Source organism: Chelonia mydas, chromosome 6, assembly GCF_015237465.2.
Source record: "Chelonia mydas isolate rCheMyd1 chromosome 6, rCheMyd1.pri.v2, whole genome shotgun sequence".
NCBI lineage: Eukaryota > Metazoa > Chordata > Testudines > Cheloniidae > Chelonia > Chelonia mydas.
In genome coordinates this window covers 79,631,644-79,651,135 of record NC_051246.2, presented here as the reverse complement: position 1 = coordinate 79,651,135, position 19,492 = coordinate 79,631,644, and the positions used below count along the sequence as shown (strand labels likewise).

Below are 19,492 nucleotides of genomic sequence, written 5' to 3'. Positions count from 1 at the left end.
CACTCCACTGCATAATTCCTCTGATAGTTAAAGGAGTTAAAGGAGGGGAAAATCAGTCCCTCAGTCTTCACCACTAACTTGGGGCTGAATAAAATTCTCACTAAATCAAGGGAAAAGACCCCTTTTAAAAAGTTCCCTAGAGCCCTAACAATTATTCCATGATTCTAAAAATAACCACTTTCCTAATGTGCCTTTCCTGATCTCAAAATTGGGCTTGTGCATTAAGTCCCTCCAAGATCTTTCAAATCTCTATTGAAATTTCTAGGAAAAGCTACTTTTGAGATAAGGCATAAAAAAAAAAAGTATTCACTTTTTAAAACATGAGTAAACACCCGTTTTTCTGAACCCCACTCCCATCTATCAAAACCAGCTCATTCGGATCACCTTAAATTTGGGCAAAGAATTGCCCAGTGACTACAGATCATGTATGCAGAATTTGAAAAGGAAAGGACTCTTGAAAAATTTAACTGTGTCTGGGCAATAATCAATTATAAAATACACTTACAGTAAGTGTATGTTACCTTCATTTGGGGGAGGAGACTGTCTCTCCATAATATTTATACATGCAGATGTGTAGGGAAAATAAAGTATCTGGTAGATAATAAAGTACTGGTATATTAGTATTTCTATAGTAGTTATTAAAATGCTCTTGTGTATATTCCATTAGAGTGATTAGGTCTGTACAAAGAGATTAAGAAGTTACCATGGTTGTATTCCCCAGACTAGCCATCAAATTTGATCCAATTAATAGCAGTGCTCTCTACTTTAACCTTGTTTCAGGTCATTAATCTGACTCTCAAAACTTTTTAAAACATGAAAAGTCTGGTTCTTTTTAAATATATATTGAAAAGTTTATTTTTTTTTGTCAAGCAGAAAAAATGGTTTCAGAAACAAACCGAACATGTTTTTTGTTCTAACATGCAGCAAGGTGTTAGTTACTATGACATCTAATCTTTTAACTTTCTGCATATCAAATTTCACACAGTTGGTCTTCACACCTCTATAGTCTTCAAATGAAGTGCACAATAAAAGTACTACATAAATAAAAAGATTTGTTACATGTATTTCAAAAGAGCCTACAGCACACCTCCAAAACACTTTTTACGGTATTCTGCCTCTCAATACGAAACAATCTGAAATCATGTTGGAAGAGGGACAGGAGATGAGGGGGGGAAAAGTCTAAAAGTATAACCAATAGCAAAGTATGAGATCATACCAGCAAGACCATTTTTCTATTTTCACTCTCTCACATGGGGGAGACAATCTCCAGATAGGAGGAAATCCTCACTTCATTTATACCAAATATTATATAGCTTATGCCATTGTAAGACTTAGGTTAGTCACTTGAAAGACTGCAAATATAAGTCAAAAAAAAGAGTTCATTTAAATAAATCTGGATCTACTTAAACAATGAAAAGAATCTCACCAATTTTCTGTTAGTTGGAAACTTTAGGGTTCAAGCATTGAGAAGTTACACAACAAAGAAACTTTAGCAGGCAGCTTTTCTTTCTGAGGCGGAAAAAAAAAACCCTAACTTCATTCTTATCTGCAAGTTCCCAGAGTCTCTTTCCCCAGCATGTCCATAACTATTTTTGCTCACCCATTCTTTCAGCGTAAGGGGGAAAGTGGTCATACACCAACACTTACAGTATGAATTTTCTGGTAACTACAGCTTTTACTAATACAAAAATGGATTTACTTGATAGGAGCTAGTTGTCATTTACAGTCCTGTTATTTCACGTTATAAAGGAATATAACTGACAAACAGTCTTGCCAGGAAGTCATCATCTTATCCCATCCGAAGGAATATTTCCTTAACTTGTGCAGTGTGCACTACCAGGAAACAAGGAGGCCATGACTCAAAATTTTGGCCTTGCAAAGGAACTAAGGACAAGGTGGCTGAGTGGAAAGGGGACGCATTAATGACATCATTACATGAAAAAAAACAACAACAACCCACCAACAACCTGGGGCTTAATTAAGAGTCTCGTCCACTTCTGTTGCAGAACAACACATGAATATTGTGTGGACTGACCCAAAAAGCTAGAAGAGGCAGGGAACAAGACTGGAAGAGTCAAATGCGGTTAAGAGGACTGTATTGACTCAGGAACACTAATATTATTTTAATGTGCATATGTTCAATACCTAACTCTTACATAGCACTCTTCATCCATAGCTCTTAAAGCCGGTAAGTATTATCTCTATTAATCTCATGTTACTGTTGCGGAAGTTATTTTTCCCTCTGGGCTTTGTCCTCCACTTCTTCCTTTTCCAACTCCTTTCTTTTTCTCTTGTATTACCTGGTCTGCAGAACAAACAAGAGCATAAGAAAAATAGTACTGACCAGGCACAGTATGCGTCTTATGCTTTCAGCATATATGGAGACAAAGTAAAGTGGGTCAAGGACAGTCTTTTTACATTTGCTATTTGGTAGGTGCAGTCAGAAAGCATATTGCCATAAATTAACTCCTCCGGATGGGGAAGAGGCACAACTTTTAAACATGTGATTTATACTGCATTACAGATTGCTGAAACATTTTTATGCAATAACTACATGAATTCACAATTTTAAAAAAAACAATGCTGGAAGTTTTCAAACGTCAACCCTTATTCATCACAAAATATATAAGTAGACAGCCTGAAAACAGTACATTAACCTTTCTTCAGGTCATCTCTTTAACATAAGTAGTCACATTCCATAAATCAGTCAGTCAATCTAATGTAAGCCTGTTCATAATTATGTAATCCCAAAGTTTTAGACTTTAAAAACAATCAGTTTCATGGGACACCATCCACTTTTGTTGAACACAAAATACCTTCTAGTGTTTGTTATCCCACTCAGTGGAACTCTGGCAGCCATTTTATCTTTAGGATTTCTTTTTAAAGTGAGTAAGGTGATGCCTTTTCAAATGTGGGGCCTGTCTGAAAGTTTTACCACAAACTGAACATTCAAATGGCTTCTGTCCAGCATGCATTAAATAGTGCCTTTCAAGTTTGGAAGGCGATTTAAAAGTTTTAAAGCAGACACTGCACTGATAAAACTTTTTAATAGCTTCACTTTTTTCCATACCTCCAGAAAAATCATACCAGTGACTGTAATGGCTTTGCTCCATTTCCAACGATTTACTACACAAATATGGCTGTGTGTTTCTACTGTTGGTGCCAAGAACAAAGTCCCCAGACTCTAGCTCAACTTTGATTTCAGCTGCTTGGTTTGATTGAATCAGTTCAAATTCTGGAAAGCCAGATGCCTGTGAAGGTCTTTTGGAATAACCCACAGGCTGAGGAGACTTAAATTCAATGTGATCTCCCTGATGACTAAAAAGTTTGTTCAGATTTTCAAATTCCACCTGGCAAACAGGGCTTTTATATGGTCTTTTTTCAGTATGGGTGAGCTGATGTCTTTTTAAGTGAGCTGACTGTCTAAATGTCTTCCCACAAACATTACAGCCAAAGGGCTTCTGTCCCGTGTGAATAAGATAATGTCTTTGAAGTTTGGATGAAGAAGGAAAGATTTTTTCACATCTGTCACATTTACACACTTTGTGTCTATTATGTATATTTTTAGTAGGAGCTGAAAAAGCACGGTGAAGTGCTGCTTCTGGATTATCAAAGAAATCAGCATCCAATGAACCATAAAGAGAGTCATCTTTATTATGCACCAAATCATCCATGTTTAACATGTTTTCACCAGTAATTATACCATTTAAATTAATTTCTAATTTGTGCTTTTGTAGGTGCTCTTGCCAGGATAATGGCATGACAAATGTCCTTTTCTTTTTATTGCTAAATATTTTGTTCCTGACAAGCTTGCTATGATAATTCTTAAAAGTTTTAGGGGAAGCATTCCGATCAGAATGTTGCTCATTAGATGCAAACAGGTCATAACTTTTAAAGTGACTTGTTTTATTTTTTTTTCTGTCAGACAGAGACGAATCTGATGCCTTTTCTCCAGCGTGTTTGAGCTTCATCAGGACTTTACTTTTAATGTTGGCTTTGTGGCTGTAGGCTGATTTGCCACTGTTTGAATTTTTGCCATCTCTCAAGTAAAAACATTTGTGCAAATTTAGAACCCGCTCTGTTTCAAAACACTGCTCGCACACTGGGCACTGAAAAGGTACAATATAAATAGAGTGAACATCAAGTGGATCATTCTCCAGGGACTCATAAGTATCAACATTCTCAAAATTATCCCTTTTTCCTTCCAGTGAGTTCTGAGGTCTAGGGTATTTAGAAGTCTTTGCTCTGTAAAGGACTCTGGGAAGAGACTTATTTCTGACATGGAGTTGCTTGTGCTTCAGGAGTTTGCTCTGCATCTTAAATCCCTTTTGACAAAAACAACACTGGAAAGGCCTCTCTTCTGTGTGTGTGAGCTGATGGATTTTCAAATGTGTTGACTGCCTGAAAGATTTATAACACAAGGAACATTTAAAAGGTTTCTGGCCAGTATGAATCAGCAAGTGTCTTTCCAGTTTAGATTGTGACGGAAACATCTTGTTACATGTTTCACACATATGAGTTTTCTTTCTCCTCCTGGCACTGTGCGGATGATCTGACTTTGTGCACTGATGCAGCATCCACCGCTCCTCTGTTGTAAAAGATTTCTGGCAACTAGAACAATGCAATATTCCATACAACAGCCTATCTTGCTTGGCATCCACTGATCTTTTAGCTTGCTTAATATCACTCTGGTAGTTTTCATTATGAAGCTGTTGATGCTTTAAGAAAGTAATTAAATTTTTGAAGTTCCTATGGCAAATGTTGCATTTAAAAGGAAGTTTATGGGTTAGCTGATGTCTCTCCAAATGGACTAGCTGTCTAAAAGTTTTATGACATACATAACATTCAAATGGCTTTTGACCAGTGTGTATAAGATAATGCCTAGCTAATTTTGATGGTGTTTCAAATTGTTTGTAGCAGATGTCACATCTATATGGCCTTTTCCTTGGTATCTTGTTAGCGGTTACGCATTGCTGAATTTTGAACATTTTGAAAAATAGTAAGAGTCCTATTCTGGTCAGTTTCTTCAGAAATGTACTTCAACTGAAACCATCACAACACTTAGAAGGAAGGCCAGAACAGCAGCAAAGTTATCTTAGAGAAGGATTCCTTAAATTCCACGGATCCCTAAAATAGTAAGAATGAGAAAAACAGGTATTTTAGGGACTAATTTTCTCTTGCCTTTCAGACAACAACTGCAGTTATTTTAACTAGTGTAAGCTATATTTAACTTGGTTTAAAATGCTTCCTAACAGACTAGCCACAAATTATATGATGTGTTAAGAAAAAACTGGACTATTCTACAGAAGAGGAGAGTCAGTTAAAAGTCACCTGTAACAAAGATTCATTTTAATCCACCCTATTACCACTGAATGTTACTCCAAAGCCATATCGATTTCAGCTATGGTAAAAAATATATAAAAACACTATTCTCGTTAAAAAAAAGTTGTTGTTTTTTTTGAGGGGGGGGAGGGTTGCAATACATTTCTATCACTATCATCACTGTAAATAAATACTAGTTATTAGCACCTTTGCTTATATATTTGATGTAACATTTGGGAGAATGAAGGAAGGAGGAAAAAAACCTAGGAGATTCTTGGATCTCAAAATAATAGTTAAATTGTAAAAAGTTAAATTGTGAGACATGCCAAATTAAGAGTCCTTTAAACTGAAGTCCAGAGAACAAGTACCATACAAGTTTCTGTACCTCACCAATGTACCCTCACTTCTAGGAAGGAAAGTATAACTCAAACTTCTAGCCCATTCAGGTTGATGACCTCTCTGCTAAAACTGCAAAAAGAGTGGTAACTAGCACTAACTGTTAGTAATTTGTGGGATGTGAACAGCTGTCCCTTTGAAACTGGACTCACATTACCAATTTATTTCATGGACCACCCAATAACCATCTAATGGCATAAAAACTTTTGTTCACTCTGAAATTGACCTACATTTGAACCAGTGCCTGAGGGGTGATGGATTCTGTAACCCATAAGCAATTCTCTGAGCAATACAATACCCCTTCTTCAACAATTATCAATAACGCCATTTCATTGTACACACATTTGGATATTATTCACAGCAAGTTGTGTTAAAATGAGTACACCAGTGAACACAAAACACTAGATGTCTGACTTGTTTTAGAACACACACAGATGCACACAAAAACTTCAGGAATCCAAATTTTCCAAAGATTAGAAGTGATGCCTAAAATTAATGCCTTTAATATTAAACATTTAGAAAGAAATATCTAAAAAGATTAACACCCCCCCCAAAGTTAAGTGGAGAGTAATAAACTGGGGCAGTCTGAGTTATACGGAGAGGAGCAGTACCCAGGTTTCCAGTTTTTCTCCTTCATTCCAATTCTGGATTTTATGTACAGGAAGTTCAAGTGAATTTATTAGCTACCAGTTTTTGAGAACCGGACATCCAACTATCACAGCTCTTCTTCCTTCTACTCTAGTTTATAGTATTTCAGAAATACTCTTCTGAACAGCTTGCAATTCTCACTCTGGATGGGTTTTTTTCCCCACTTGCTGTTTACCTCCACAAATTCTGCTGTACCTTTGCACGACAAGGATTGTTACGACAGTATAGCAACACTTCTTTGAAGTGGTAGATACAACATTCAGAACGATTAAGTTTTCTGTCTTTCAGAATTTCTCATGTCCCTCATCTCTCTCATAGGCCCATATCCAGACAAAAAGAACTGGATGGGCCTCCCAGCACATCCTGATAAAGCGAAGCCATGCACTGACCAAAGTCAATTGTTTTGACAGTAACATACACCTTTCACATCTAGGGAATGAATGGGCTGCTTCTGCAAAACAAGGAGCAGAAGCCAAGTCTGGAATCATCATTTATGCTGCCTTGTCAAGCCTTGACAAATAGACTACTAATTAATATCATCAGATCTATTTCTCCACATAACCAGGATATGGTCTTTGGATTGCAGTCCTAATAGATATTAAGCCAATACTACATTTCATCTTAGCCATAAAGGCATGGAATCAAGTATTATAATATTCACTAATTTTGAGGCCAAAAATATAATTCAAAGAAGGCCTTCACTTCGCCCAACAGTTCTGCTCTGTTGTCACTAATATATATTCAGACATACTTAACTCTCTACCCTAAAATAAAAAGAAGAATTATCCTGATCCCAAGATTGAGTTTTGCTGTGCACTCTAAATGTATCTTGTAAAATTATCTACAGAACATGAAAGCACAAGCCTAGTTGCTTATTTTAAAAGATACATATTACAAGATACAGAGATAAGAATGTGAACATAATGTCCGACATAGCATAACCTGGCTTTCTTCACCAACTTTCCTTTAGGAAAAAAGTATAGCTCTCACTGGTACAAAATACTGTTTACCAGATACACTGTCTCCACCCACAGTTGTTTGCAAATGGGCCAAAAGCAGAACAGTTTACATAACTAGGATAACACTTTCCCTCTCGCCTGATTTTCCCATAAATTTTTTGAAACATTTTATGAAGCAAAATAAAAGTGAAACAATGAGCATGAGACTGGTACCATGTTTGAAAAAAACTTAAATAAACTGACACCCCATGCCCACCTTTTACAGATACATCCATGATCATCTCCATTTAAACACATTTTTAAACCTTTGGGCTCAGATGTTACAAGTGAATTATTCCCTTCCTGCCCAAAATTTAGAGGATCACAATCTGGGATGCTAGTTCTTGGAGAGAAGTAAACCAACGGTTAAAAATAATGCCTCAGATAAATCAAAAAGAGTGAAAAGACTACATAAAATACCATCTTTTTCATTGTGAAAAACCAGTGACTTCCACCAGCCCTAACACACCGCCACCCCCCAAAGCAGAAAGGGTATAGAAACTCCCCATATTACAGGGGAAAGGAAAGGCTACGGCGGTGACATTCCTACAAAGGGGTGGGGGACAATTCCAGTTATAGTCAAGGCCAAATCCTGCTTCCACTTAAGTTCACCGCAAAATTCCCAGGAAGCTTCACTGGGGCCAGGATCTGAGCCCGCAGAGAGGAATCAGCAGCAAATCGACGCCTCACCCCAGCTGGGGGGCTGCCGCCTGCAGTGCGCTGAGGGGAAATGCCCGAGAGGCTCCTCCCGAGAACAGCTGCGCTGGCAGCCGGCAGCGCGGGGATTTCCCGGGCAGACTCGGGAGGTGGAGCGCGGCGCTCCCAGGACCCGGCGGCGCCCCAGCTGGGGGGGGAGAAAGCAACCTGAAAAGCGGCCGCTGCGCCCTCGCCTTCCTCGTCCCTCGCACGGTTTCTGCCGTGCAAACTCGTCCCCCCGGATGGCACCGAGTCTCCGGGACTCAGGGAAACCCAGGGCCGAGCTTTCAGTTCCCACCGTTCAATCCCACCCCGCCTCCTTCGCCGGGCCGCGGCGCTGGGCGGAGCTGCACCAGCGGCGGTGGCAGCTTCCCGGGAGGGCTCTGGCTAGCGCGCCGCTTGCTGCTGCATGCTGCCGGGGAGCCGCGGGAGGGAAGGGGTGTCTATCTCTGCCTCTCACCAGCAAAGCACTATATAAAAAACAGAGAGAAGCAACCCCCCCGCCCAGTGGGAAAATCCCTGGGTAGGGACCGCTCGGTGGTGTCATCCACAGAGATCTGCCAAATCTCTCCCCCAACCCCCGTCCTCTTGGGAGCCGATTCCCTTATCTTGCGCCAAAGTGAGTCCTTAGGCAAAGCTCTGGTGGATGTGTAGTCTTGTCCTAGCCGGACAGGGGAGGTTTTGATCCAGAGGGAGTTCAGGTTTTGTCCCAAAGGGTTATGTTTTAAAGGCAGTTTCCTGGCTCCCTGCTGATCATGGGTTGTGGAGGTGTGTCTCCTAGTGAAACATTTTAATATCGCACTCATCATCAAGCAGTCCAGGTGGAGAGGCTGCTTGGGGGACTGATACCATTCCAAAAAGTCTGATCGTTCTATAGGGATATTTTGCAGGCAGATCACTGAACGCACAAAAAGGATCTGGGCAACATTGTAGACCGCTCACTGAAGAGCTGTGCTCAAGTGCAATTAAACAAAGTCATCGGGCACCTAAGGAATGAGATGGAGAGTAATATTGGAAATATCCCCATGCTGGTATATGTCAGTGGTATAACATCACCTGGAATACTGTCTTCAGTTCTAGTCACCTCATCCCAAAAAGGATATGGCAGTAATAAAGAGGAGTTCAGAGACAGGCGACAAGAATGAAGAGCTGAAAAATGTCCATAGGAAGATAGATTGAAAAAACTGGGACTTTTCACTTAGAAAGGAAACAAAAAAGAGGAAACATGATACTATACAAAATGATGAATAATATAGAGAAGGTGGACCAGAAAATTCTATTGACCTTCACAATACAGGAACATGGAGGCTGTCCCCACATTACCAACCCAGTCTGGGATCACACTCATCACTGCCTCAGTTTCTACTCTTGGACTCCTCAATAACTCACAAAAGCTTTCACATGTCTAATAACACTAGGCCTTTTTAGGGTCTGGTTTATTAACATAAAGCTCAGAAGGAAAGACTCCCTGTTGAGGCTTCTTCAGTCAACTTGTTTTCTAGACTTTCTGCTTGATACTAGCTCTTTTCATTCTCCAGGCACTGTCCCTGGGAGCTAAGAAGATTCTTTGTGTAGGGTTGTTCACACCACCCTTCCTCTCCCTATTAAGGGATAGGCTCTTAGACTCTCCCTTCTGGTTCTCCACAGACCTCTCTTACCCATGCCCAAAGACCTGATTTAGCCATATGATCCACCTGTCAGGTGACATCATTACTTATTCTCTCCACCTGGGGAAGTGAGTTAAGTGTGTCACAAGTGCAGCTCGACCCTTCTCCCCTTAAAGGGGGGAGACATGAAATATGACAAAACCGATAAAAGGAAATATTTTTTCACATAATGCATACTTGGCTTGTGAGACTCATTGCCACAATATATCACTGAGCGGGATTCAAGAAAGAACTGCATGTTTATATGGATAATAAGAATATCCAAAGTTACAACAGAAAGGATTAAAAATAAAGAGTTTTGGAAGGACTAGAAACCTTCATATTTCAGGGCATAAGCCCACCTCTAACTAATGGGACTAGGAAGAAGTTCTCTCTGTAGGCAAATTATTCCTTGACTATGATCTTGCAACTTCCTTTGAAGCAGCTGGTACGAGTCAGTGCTAGAGACAGGATACTGGTCTATATAAACCACTGATTTGATCCAATATGACAGTTCCTATCACTGCTTGCGATACACAGTCAGAAATGCCTTTCCTGGATTCAGGTGGCTCGGGCACTTGGAGCTCCACACAAAATGGCCAGGGAAAGGAAGAAGATGACTCCTTTATTTATAACCTTTAGCCCAGTGCTTAGAGTAGTCACCTGGAATGTAGCAGACCCACATTCAATTCCCACCTCTGCCTGATAAGAAAAAGAGATTTGAACAGGGATCTGCCACCTCTCAGGTGTGTGTTCGAACCGCTGGACTATAGAGTGATTCTCATGCAGTTGCTGGCCCAATTATTCCTCTGGTTTGAGGATTTACTAAGGCTTAGGTGAGACAGACATCCAGGCTGTCTGAGACAACAGAGTGCATGCTTAGAGGTAGAAAGGTAGGTGTGTAGGAATTTTGGGGGCCAAAATTTAGCCACTGAGTGAGTTTAAGTGCCTCGAGGGTTAGGTGGCAGCTGAACAGGGGTTTTGTGGGTGGCAGTGGTGCCTAAAACTGGGCTTTAGGTACCTGAGACCTTTGTGGATCTGGCCCATTATTTCTGAACGAGTTTGCAACTGGAAAAGAGATATTATTTAAATCATTCAATAAAATGGCTGCCTTGTGTGTTGTTTTCTTAATATAGATAAATTTTCCTGAACTGCTTTGTGTAAATCTGTTCTATTTCATTTATTCACATAGACTCTGAACAGGAAAAACAGACCTGTTTCTTTGAATAGGCTTGCATTTACTTGCCACAAGGTGACCTCACTGACACCATTTCCTTCAATTCAGAAGAAGTCCTTTATGGGGGATCTTGCAGATTCCAGCTCCATGTACAGAGTGGGGCTAGGATCTGACCCCGATGAGTAGAAAGGAAGAAGCCAGAGAGGAATAAGTAGCAAATCAAAGCCTTAATCCAGCAGGAGGGCTGTGGCCTTCAGTGAGTGGAGTGGAAATGCCCCAGAGGTTATTCCTAAGAGCAACTGCATTGGCAGCTGGCAGCTAACAGGTCTCCACTGGGTTCCCCTAATATCCAAAAGGGAAGACAGCTGTAGTAGCTTGTATTGCCTTCCTCCTCCATGTTGTCTATACTCTTACCCCCAACTTTATAGGGAATTCTAGAGCAATGGTGGTATGAGGAGCTCCTGGCAGCATGCCTCCTCAGAAGTTGTTGAAGCCAAGGCTATGGGGAGCTGGATAAATGAAAAGGGAGACCTAGGTGGCAGTGAGGAGGTAAAGGCTCTCCCTGAGGATCAGTTTATGGGATGGAATCTCAATTTTCTTCTGAAGGGTAGGGTAGGCTTAAACCCAAACCCTCAGTTGCCCTGACAGCTAAGATGCAAAAGAACGTCATGATTTTAATTTTGTGACAATGACACTTTCCTTTTATGTGGGAATAACCCATGGAGGGGAGATTTAGTTTGTTTTTTGGCCACTGTGTTTCATTTGAGTTTAGCATTTATAATATACAATTACTTTAGCTTCTCATATATACAAATTAAACACAAAAGCTCAGCTGATTTTTTAAGAAGATGATACATTGATAAACATGCTTAATAAGCAGACCAAATACAAATACCTATATATATATATATATATATATATATATATATATAGGCTAACGTTTTCAAAGCATTCTATGGCACTATTATTCATAGAAGATAAGGTGTCTAAATCCCCTGTCTTGAGGCTTTCACCCTTATTTCTATTACTTTGAGGTCTGATCCTGTACTCTTTACTCATGGAAAATTCTCATTGATTCCAATGGGAGATTTTCCTACAAATGGTTGCAGGGTCAGAGTCATAATTCATACCTCCACACTGTTGTTATTAGGAATAATTAATCCTGGGAGTCATTCAGCTTTTACCGACATGAAGCATATGCAGTACAAGACATTACAGTACTATTACCAGATGCTGCCAGTATTGTGACAGATGATTAAACAATAAAAAAGAAACACACAATTAGATTACCATAAAGTAACTACATCCCTGGATATCAGGTGCACCCAAGCACCTCTCTCTCACAAGTACAGTTAGGTCACAGTTACCACCCTTCTGTATTTTCCTTATTGGTGTATAAAAACCACTAATATGTTTATAAATGGATTCTCTGTGTGCTAGTGGGGGAGGGAAAGTTGGCAGCATTTACTGGTTTCAGAAAAACACTTTCCAGACTCCTGCACCTCTTGGGGACTGTTCTTGCCAGGAATTTTGAGATCCAGACATTTATTGCCTATACAGTTGCCATTCCTTAGTTTGACAGTGGGAGAAATCAAATCACAGTCTCTTGTCTGCAGAGGTTCTAAATAACGTCTGATCTGAGGCAGCAGCACAGGGATCAAGTTTTAGTACTGCAGTACAAAATTTATTTGCAAAGAAATTTACATTAGCAATGAGACAATCCCCATAATATTAATGATTGCTTTAATATAATATTTGTTTCTTTTGGAAGGCAGCTTGGTCTTGTGGTTAGTGTAGGGCACTAGGAGTTAGGAGACCTACTCCTCACTTTGACACTGACTCACTACATGACCTTAGGCAAGTCACTTAACCTTTCCATGCCTCAGTTACCCAACTGTAACATATGGATAATGTTTGACATATCTCATATGGATATTTAGAGTCTTAATGAATGATATTGTTGTTTCTACAGGCCCTTCCAGAACTCATCTGATTGACAGCATCTTTCATAACAGACCAAAAGCAGCCTCACTACTCCACCCTATGTTCTACGTGCTATTGCAGGATTGTCTGATACTGAAGCAACAGCACTACCAGCTGAATTATGCCAATGGACCCAGATCCACAATGGTACTAAGGCTCCTAACTTCCATTGATTTCAATAGACATTAGGACACTAAATGTCTTTGTGGATATGGGCCCAAAGCCCACATTTAGGAACTACTGTGATCCACAAAACCCATCTTAGCTGTCACCTCACCCTATGGGCACCTAAACTCACTTGGCACCTATATTTTCACTCCAGAAGTTCCCTAGACACCTACATTTTTGCCTCTGGGCATAGAATATCAGGGTTGGAAGAGACCTCAGGAGGTCATCTAGTCCAACCCCCTGCTCAAAGCAGGACCAATCCCCAACTAAATCATCCCAGCCAGGGCTTTCTCAAGCCGGGCCTTAAAAACCTCTAATGATGGAGATTCCACCACCTCCCTACGTAACCCATTCCAGTGCTTCACCAAGCTCCTGGTGGAATAGTTTTTCCTAATATCCAACCTAGACCTCCACCACTGCAACTTGAGACCATTGCTCCTTGTTCTGTCATCTGCCACCACTGAGAACAGCCTAGCTTCATCCTCTTTGGAACCCCCCTTTGATAGTAGCTATCAAATCCTCCCTCACTCTTCTCTTCTGCAGACTAAATAAACCCAGTTCCCTCATCCTCTCCTCGTAAGTCATGTGCCCCAGCCCCCTAATCATTGCCCTCCGCTGGACTCCCTCCAATTTGTCCATATCCTTTCTGTAGTGGGGGGCCCAAAACTGGATGCAGATGTGGCCTCACCAGCGCCGAATAGAGGGGAATAATCACTTCCCTCCAACTGCTTGCAATGCTCCTACCAATGCAGCTCAATGTACCGTTAGCCTTCTTGGCAACAAGGGCACACTGTTGACTCATATTCAGCTTCTCATCCACTGTAATCCCCAGGTCCTTTTCTGCAGAACTGCCACTTAGCCAGTCAGTCCCCAGCCTGTAACAGTGCATGGGATTCTTCCGTCTGAAGTGCAGGACTCTGCGCTTGTCCTTGTTGAACCTCATCAGATATCTTTTGGCCCAATCCTCCAATTTATCTAGGTCACTCTGGACCCTATCCCTACATCTCCCCCCCAGCTTAGTGTCATCTGCGAACTTGCTGAGAGTGCAATCCATCCCATCATCCAGATCATTAATGAAGCCATTTAACAAAATTAGCCCCTGGACCAACCCTTGGGGCAGTCCACTTGATACGAGCTGCCAGCTAGACATTAAGCCGTTGATCACTACCCGTTGAGCCCGACGATCTAGCCAGCTTTCTATCCACCTTATTGTCCATTCATCCAATCCATACTTCTTTAAGTTGCTGGAAAGGATACGGTGGGAGACCGTATCTAAAGCTTTGCTAAAGTCAAGATATATCACGTCCACTGCTTTCTCCATATCCACAGAGCCAGTTATCTCATCATAGAAGGCAATCAGGTTGGTCAGGCATGACTTGCCCTTGGTGAATCCATGTTGACTGTTCCTGATCACCTTCCTCTCCTCCAAGTGCTTCAAAATGGATTCCTTAAGGACCTGCTCCATGATTTTTCCAGGGACTGAGGTGAGGCTGAGTGGTCTGTAGTTCCCCAGATTCTTCCCTTTTTTAAAGATGAGCACTATATTTGCCTTTTTCCAATTGTCTGGGACCTCCCCCGATAACCACAAGTTTTCAAAGATAATGGCGAATGGCTCTGCAATCACGTCAGCCAACTCCTCAGCACCCTCGGTTGCATTATATCCAGCTCCATGGTCTTGTGCATGTCCTGCTTTTCTAAATAGTCCTTAACCTGTCCTTTCACCACTGAGGGCTGCTCACTTCCTCCCCTATGTTGCTATAGGGCCCTATCTAGTAGATGTGCACCGAACACACACAACACCACACAAAACAGCTGGGGGAAGGAGAGGGAGGAGAGAAAGATAGCAACAATCTGTTTTGTAACTTTTATCCCAGTGGTTAGCAAACTCACCCAGCATATGGGTGACCCTAGTTGAGTTCCTCCTTCTGCCTGATGAAGAGATGGGATTTGAATAGGGCTGTGTCATTCACATTCTACCTCTGGCCCAGTTATTGAATGCAAAGTTGAACAGATTCAATAAGCGAGAGACCTGTGTCAGAATATCTCATAATCCAGTGGTTAGCGCATGCTTCTGGGAGGTGGGGAACACCTGTTCAAAGTTCTTCTTGCAAGAACAGTTTAGTGCATGACTCCAAGAGAGGGTTCCCATCTGTGGATTCCAAGCAGAGATAGGCACCTCCCCCCAACCCAGATTTAGGCCTCTCACTCTGTGAGAAGGATCGGATTTAGGACACACCAGAGTGTCAGCATCTCCCATTGGCTAGTTTAGGCAACTCCCCACATAGTGTGCTGGCTTTTGTGGATTGCATTGTCAGGCATCTATCTCTCACCATGCATCATATAGGAAGCCTAGGTGCTTACCCCAGGGTTTGTGGAGTCCAGTGATTTTCAAGGCTTTGTGGATCCAGGCCATGCCCAATAACAGATTAATGGGACAGACCCTTAGTTGGTGTAAATTGTCACAGTTCTGTTGAAGTCATTTGAGCTAGGACAGTTTATGGCAGCTGTGGATTTATTTGTATAGTTCTGCAAGTTAGAACAAAGTGTACTCCAAAAGTATCAGATGTAAGCTTAGTACTCTGTTATTACAAAACAGATTAACTCCTTCAATATGTTTCAGAAAAAAATTCTGCAAATACAAGAGGGAAAAAAATAAAATGTCTAATGGGTGGAGATTCATCAACAGACATCTAACCACAGAAATAATATAAGGGCATACTGTAAACCCTTTACACACATATGTTTTGATTTAACATCAGAGTCTGTTAAAATCCATTTCTAAAGATGGCAAATAATTCTCACATGTAAGATTCCGCCTCTGAATTTTTTAACAAAAAGGAATAAAAGAATAAAAAAAACCCAGAACATAAAGAAGGAACATTAACCCTTCCCATGACAGAAGTCAGCAACAACTGTAACTTTGTTCGTTGGAATTGAGTTTTCAGGTCGTGAATTTTAAGATTTTAGACCCTTTTACTTGTGGTGGTCTGTTGGGTGACATAAGTGTTGTGTGGTATTTTTTAAATTAATGTTTTAAATGTATGGTATGACACCCATTCTCAGAGAAGCTGCATAGTTTTTGTGAATGCCAGTGCTTTGTATTTAATAATAAAATATAATAATAATAATAAAATGATTCATTGTTCTTATTGTGCGGAGCCCATTCCAGAATTTCTTTGTGCTGAGATGATGCCCTTTTCTAATAATCTTCTATTCTACTTGATTAGGAATGTTGTTCCCTGCAAGACTTTGTTCTAAAATTAAGACCCTTCAAAATCAAAAAAAAGTGTTGATTGTGGTGTCTCTGCAAACTCACAGACAGTTGGCAATTCTAGAACTGAAACTACAGGAGAAGCACGTTAGTTAACTGGCACACATTGGTATTGGTTCAGTATCTGTCTCTTTAAGAATGCATTCTGGATTTCAAAACACACATGCTCTATATGCTGTGTGACAAAAGTATTTCCTGCTAGTATTAAATAAAAATAATATAATAAATAGGCATATAATACCCTGTATACAGTGTTAATATATCAGTTAATGCCACCTCAGGATGAAAGCAAATTGCACAGACTTTTAAAACTGTATATGCACTTTTTATGCATCAGTGCTGGCCTTATCCTTTTTTCCTTTCTAAATAGCCCTCCCCTTGGAACCCTCTGGTGCATAACAATGAATTGCCTGGGGGGAAATTGGTGTTTAATTAATCTTCGAACTATGTATTCTATTCATGTGAGCATCATATTTTTCTGGACTAAACATTGTGAGTAGCAAAAGTTTCTTAACCCTCAACTCCCTCTGTTACACTCCCAACAATAAAGAACACATTTTAATCAGCTTTTAAAGAAAAGTAAACTTAATTTATATAGATTTAACAATTAGGCATATGTCAAAGCGCTACATTTTAAGTACAGTAGTATAATGCAATATTATGAAAAGCACATTTGTTTCAATGCATTTGGTATAAAATATGAATACAATTACATTTTAATATAGTTAAACTATTATAATAAATATAACTAATGAAAGCAGCTCATCTATAACTATTTGGCTCTGTCTGGCAATATATTTCAAGATTAACTTCAATCATAAGTGTTACATTATAATTTATATAAACCAAGACATTTCAACCAATACTCACTCCAACAGTTTATTTACCTTGGATGTTCAGTTGTTGAGGAAAAAAAAAAACAATCAAAAACCTTTGGCTCATATCCCTTAATCATTAGAATCCCTTAAGAATCCCTGCTTTGAAATTAGTTGCAGGCACTATCAATTATATCTATTTAAACAGACAAATTTAATTACCACAGAGGAGCAATTGATTTTTAAATTACCACCAACTGCACGGTGGGTCTCTCAGTGGGAAGACAGGTACATACAGACTCTCAAATGTAATCAATGTATTAATTAATCTACAGATTGGCACACACTGTAGAAAGTTCCCTCTCTTTGTGATCCCCTTCCTAGAGTTATTTGTTTCAGTTGAAAAGGAAACTCTGGTGACCCAGAAGTGAAAGACACAAAGCAGAATAAAATGAGGCACATTCTATGAAATGTGTGCTTTTGTTTTCTGACTTTTCTCATTTTGTGGCATTTGCCAGTTTAGATGAACTCTAGAAAGTAAAAAGAAAAGGAGTACTTGTGGCACCTAGAGACCCCGTACAAAATCTGTAAGCCAAACATTACAATATTGTGCTAGTGCTTGAGTAGCTGAAAGTGGAGGTGAAACTGACTAGAAACAGAAATGAAATTGACTAATGTATTTTTCAATTTAGAGGGTAAAAAATGGAAGTAAACAGAAATGGTGAAAAGCAGAGTTTTCAAATTCTTTCAGGGTTATTAATCAAAGACATATTAATAATACAGGTCCTGGTAAGGGATTTTTTTGTAATTATTTAATATTTAACCTCTGTCCCTTTTAGGGATCTGAAGGACTCTGAGTTACCAAGCAAAATGTGAGCTGGGAATGAAGTAGTCAAAAGTTTTGAAACTGCAGTGGGCAGGCCTAGTTTCAGTGCCCCTCCCTAGCATAGTTGTGAGGGTAGGATTAACTTTAGAAGAAAACAGTTTATCCCTTTTTACTCTACATGGACTGATTTTTGAGAATTGGAAATTGCTGTCAGTTCGAGTTCTAATTCATTACAATTTGTGAATGGTATGGAAAGGGGTTTGTGTTTTAACTACAATATCTAAGCCCACTAGCTGCTATACTTGAGCTATTCTGCAAGAAGGGATTTCGTTTTTTAAAAAACTAGAGTGTGACATTTACATGAAATTTTCATAACTGCACAATTTTTATATGCTTTCCTTCATCATTCTAATCATTTCCATGTTGTTTTTGTAATATAAAAGATGAACAACTCTTGTATTTAAAAAAAATTGTATCTATGTTATTGTCACCAACGAACATTCAGGACTCTAATTCACCGAAAATATCTTAAGTCTTTTAAAATATTTTGAGGGTTTTTTGTTGTTGTTTTAAAGAAACAGTAAACAACAACAACCCAAACTTATTTCTTGTTTTCTTTGATCATAACTACAGTCTTGAATGGTAGGTAAAAAAGGGCATGCTAGACATGCTATCTTTGTGCAAAAATCTTGTCCATCAATAAGTTTTTTGAGATAGATAAATAATGTAAAAATACAAGGAACTTCTCCACATCAAGATATCCTGAATATTATATATACATATATTCATTTATATATATATTCATTTAGGCCTGATCCTGCAATTCACAACATGTGGGAAGATTGGTACCTGATCAGAAGCCCAGTGAAGCCAGTGGGGCTCCACACGGATGCAGCTGCCTACTTATCTGTTATAAATTGCAGAATCAGGGGCATAGTAACAATTTAGGCCCCCTTTTTGCAAGTAGCTCCATGCAGGTGGATGCCTGTACCTGTGTGGGAGCCCCCTTAAAGTCAATGGGGTTCTATGCAGACACAAGAATCTCCCCACATGAAGCAACTTGCAGAATCAGGGACTTAGATACTTGCCTGGAGTTGCTAGCAGCCTAGGTGTTGCAATGTCTAATTTTTAGGCATCTAGCAGTAGAATCCACAAACGCTGGAATAGGTACCTTTTAAAACCCAGTAGGTGAGTTGCTTCCAGCCATTTCTAGTTTCCCAGATGTCCTCTCAAAATAGTTCCTATAGGGACTCTTTGCCTTCTGACTCCAGTTCTGCTGGTCAGGATACTTTAGCACCTCAATTTAGGGTGCAGAGAGGCACTTATCTCTACTGGTGATCCATGAGCAGGAACCCCTTTCCTGGAGTCTGACAATCAAAGCACCTAAGCCATCTAGTTTCTTGTGAGAATGAGTTAGGCATCTACTTCATCCCATCCAAAACTGAGGGGGGGCAGAGGGGAAAGAGAAGCGGTGAGTCCACCTTATAACTTTTATCTCAGTGGTTAGAACAGTTCCCTATGTTCACTTCCCTTTTCTGTCTCATGG

General features: G+C 40.0%; 1 protein-coding gene across 7 annotated transcripts; it reads right to left on the bottom strand.

Moving 5' to 3' along the window:
* Positions 1 to 829: 829 nt before the first annotated feature.
* Positions 830 to 17,291, bottom strand: ZNF770 (zinc finger protein 770). 7 transcript variants are annotated; one of them, XM_027831528.3, is made up of 3 exons: positions 8,229 to 8,374; positions 7,582 to 7,707; positions 830 to 5,127 (listed from the first exon to the last, which is right to left on the bottom strand). In XM_027831528.3, exon 3 carries the CDS (start codon positions 4,986 to 4,988, stop codon positions 2,868 to 2,870), a length of 2,121 nt encoding a protein of 706 aa, XP_027687329.2. In that variant the 5' UTR covers positions 4,989 to 5,127; positions 7,582 to 7,707; positions 8,229 to 8,374; the 3' UTR covers positions 830 to 2,867. The 7 variants fall into 7 exon arrangements, with proteins under 7 accessions (XP_027687329.2, XP_027687328.2, XP_043404520.1 ...); XM_027831527.3 differs by having other exon boundaries at positions 8,055 to 8,264; XM_043548585.1 differs by lacking the exons at positions 7,582 to 7,707; positions 8,229 to 8,374 and adding an exon at positions 17,193 to 17,291.
* Between the last annotated feature and the right edge of the window lie 2,201 nt (positions 17,292 to 19,492).

Excerpts from the sequence above, each read along its gene's own strand:
- ZNF770 (XM_043548585.1), bottom strand. The coding sequence starts at position 4,988 with ATGTTCAAAATTCAGCAATGCGTAACCGCTAACAAGATACCAAGGAAA.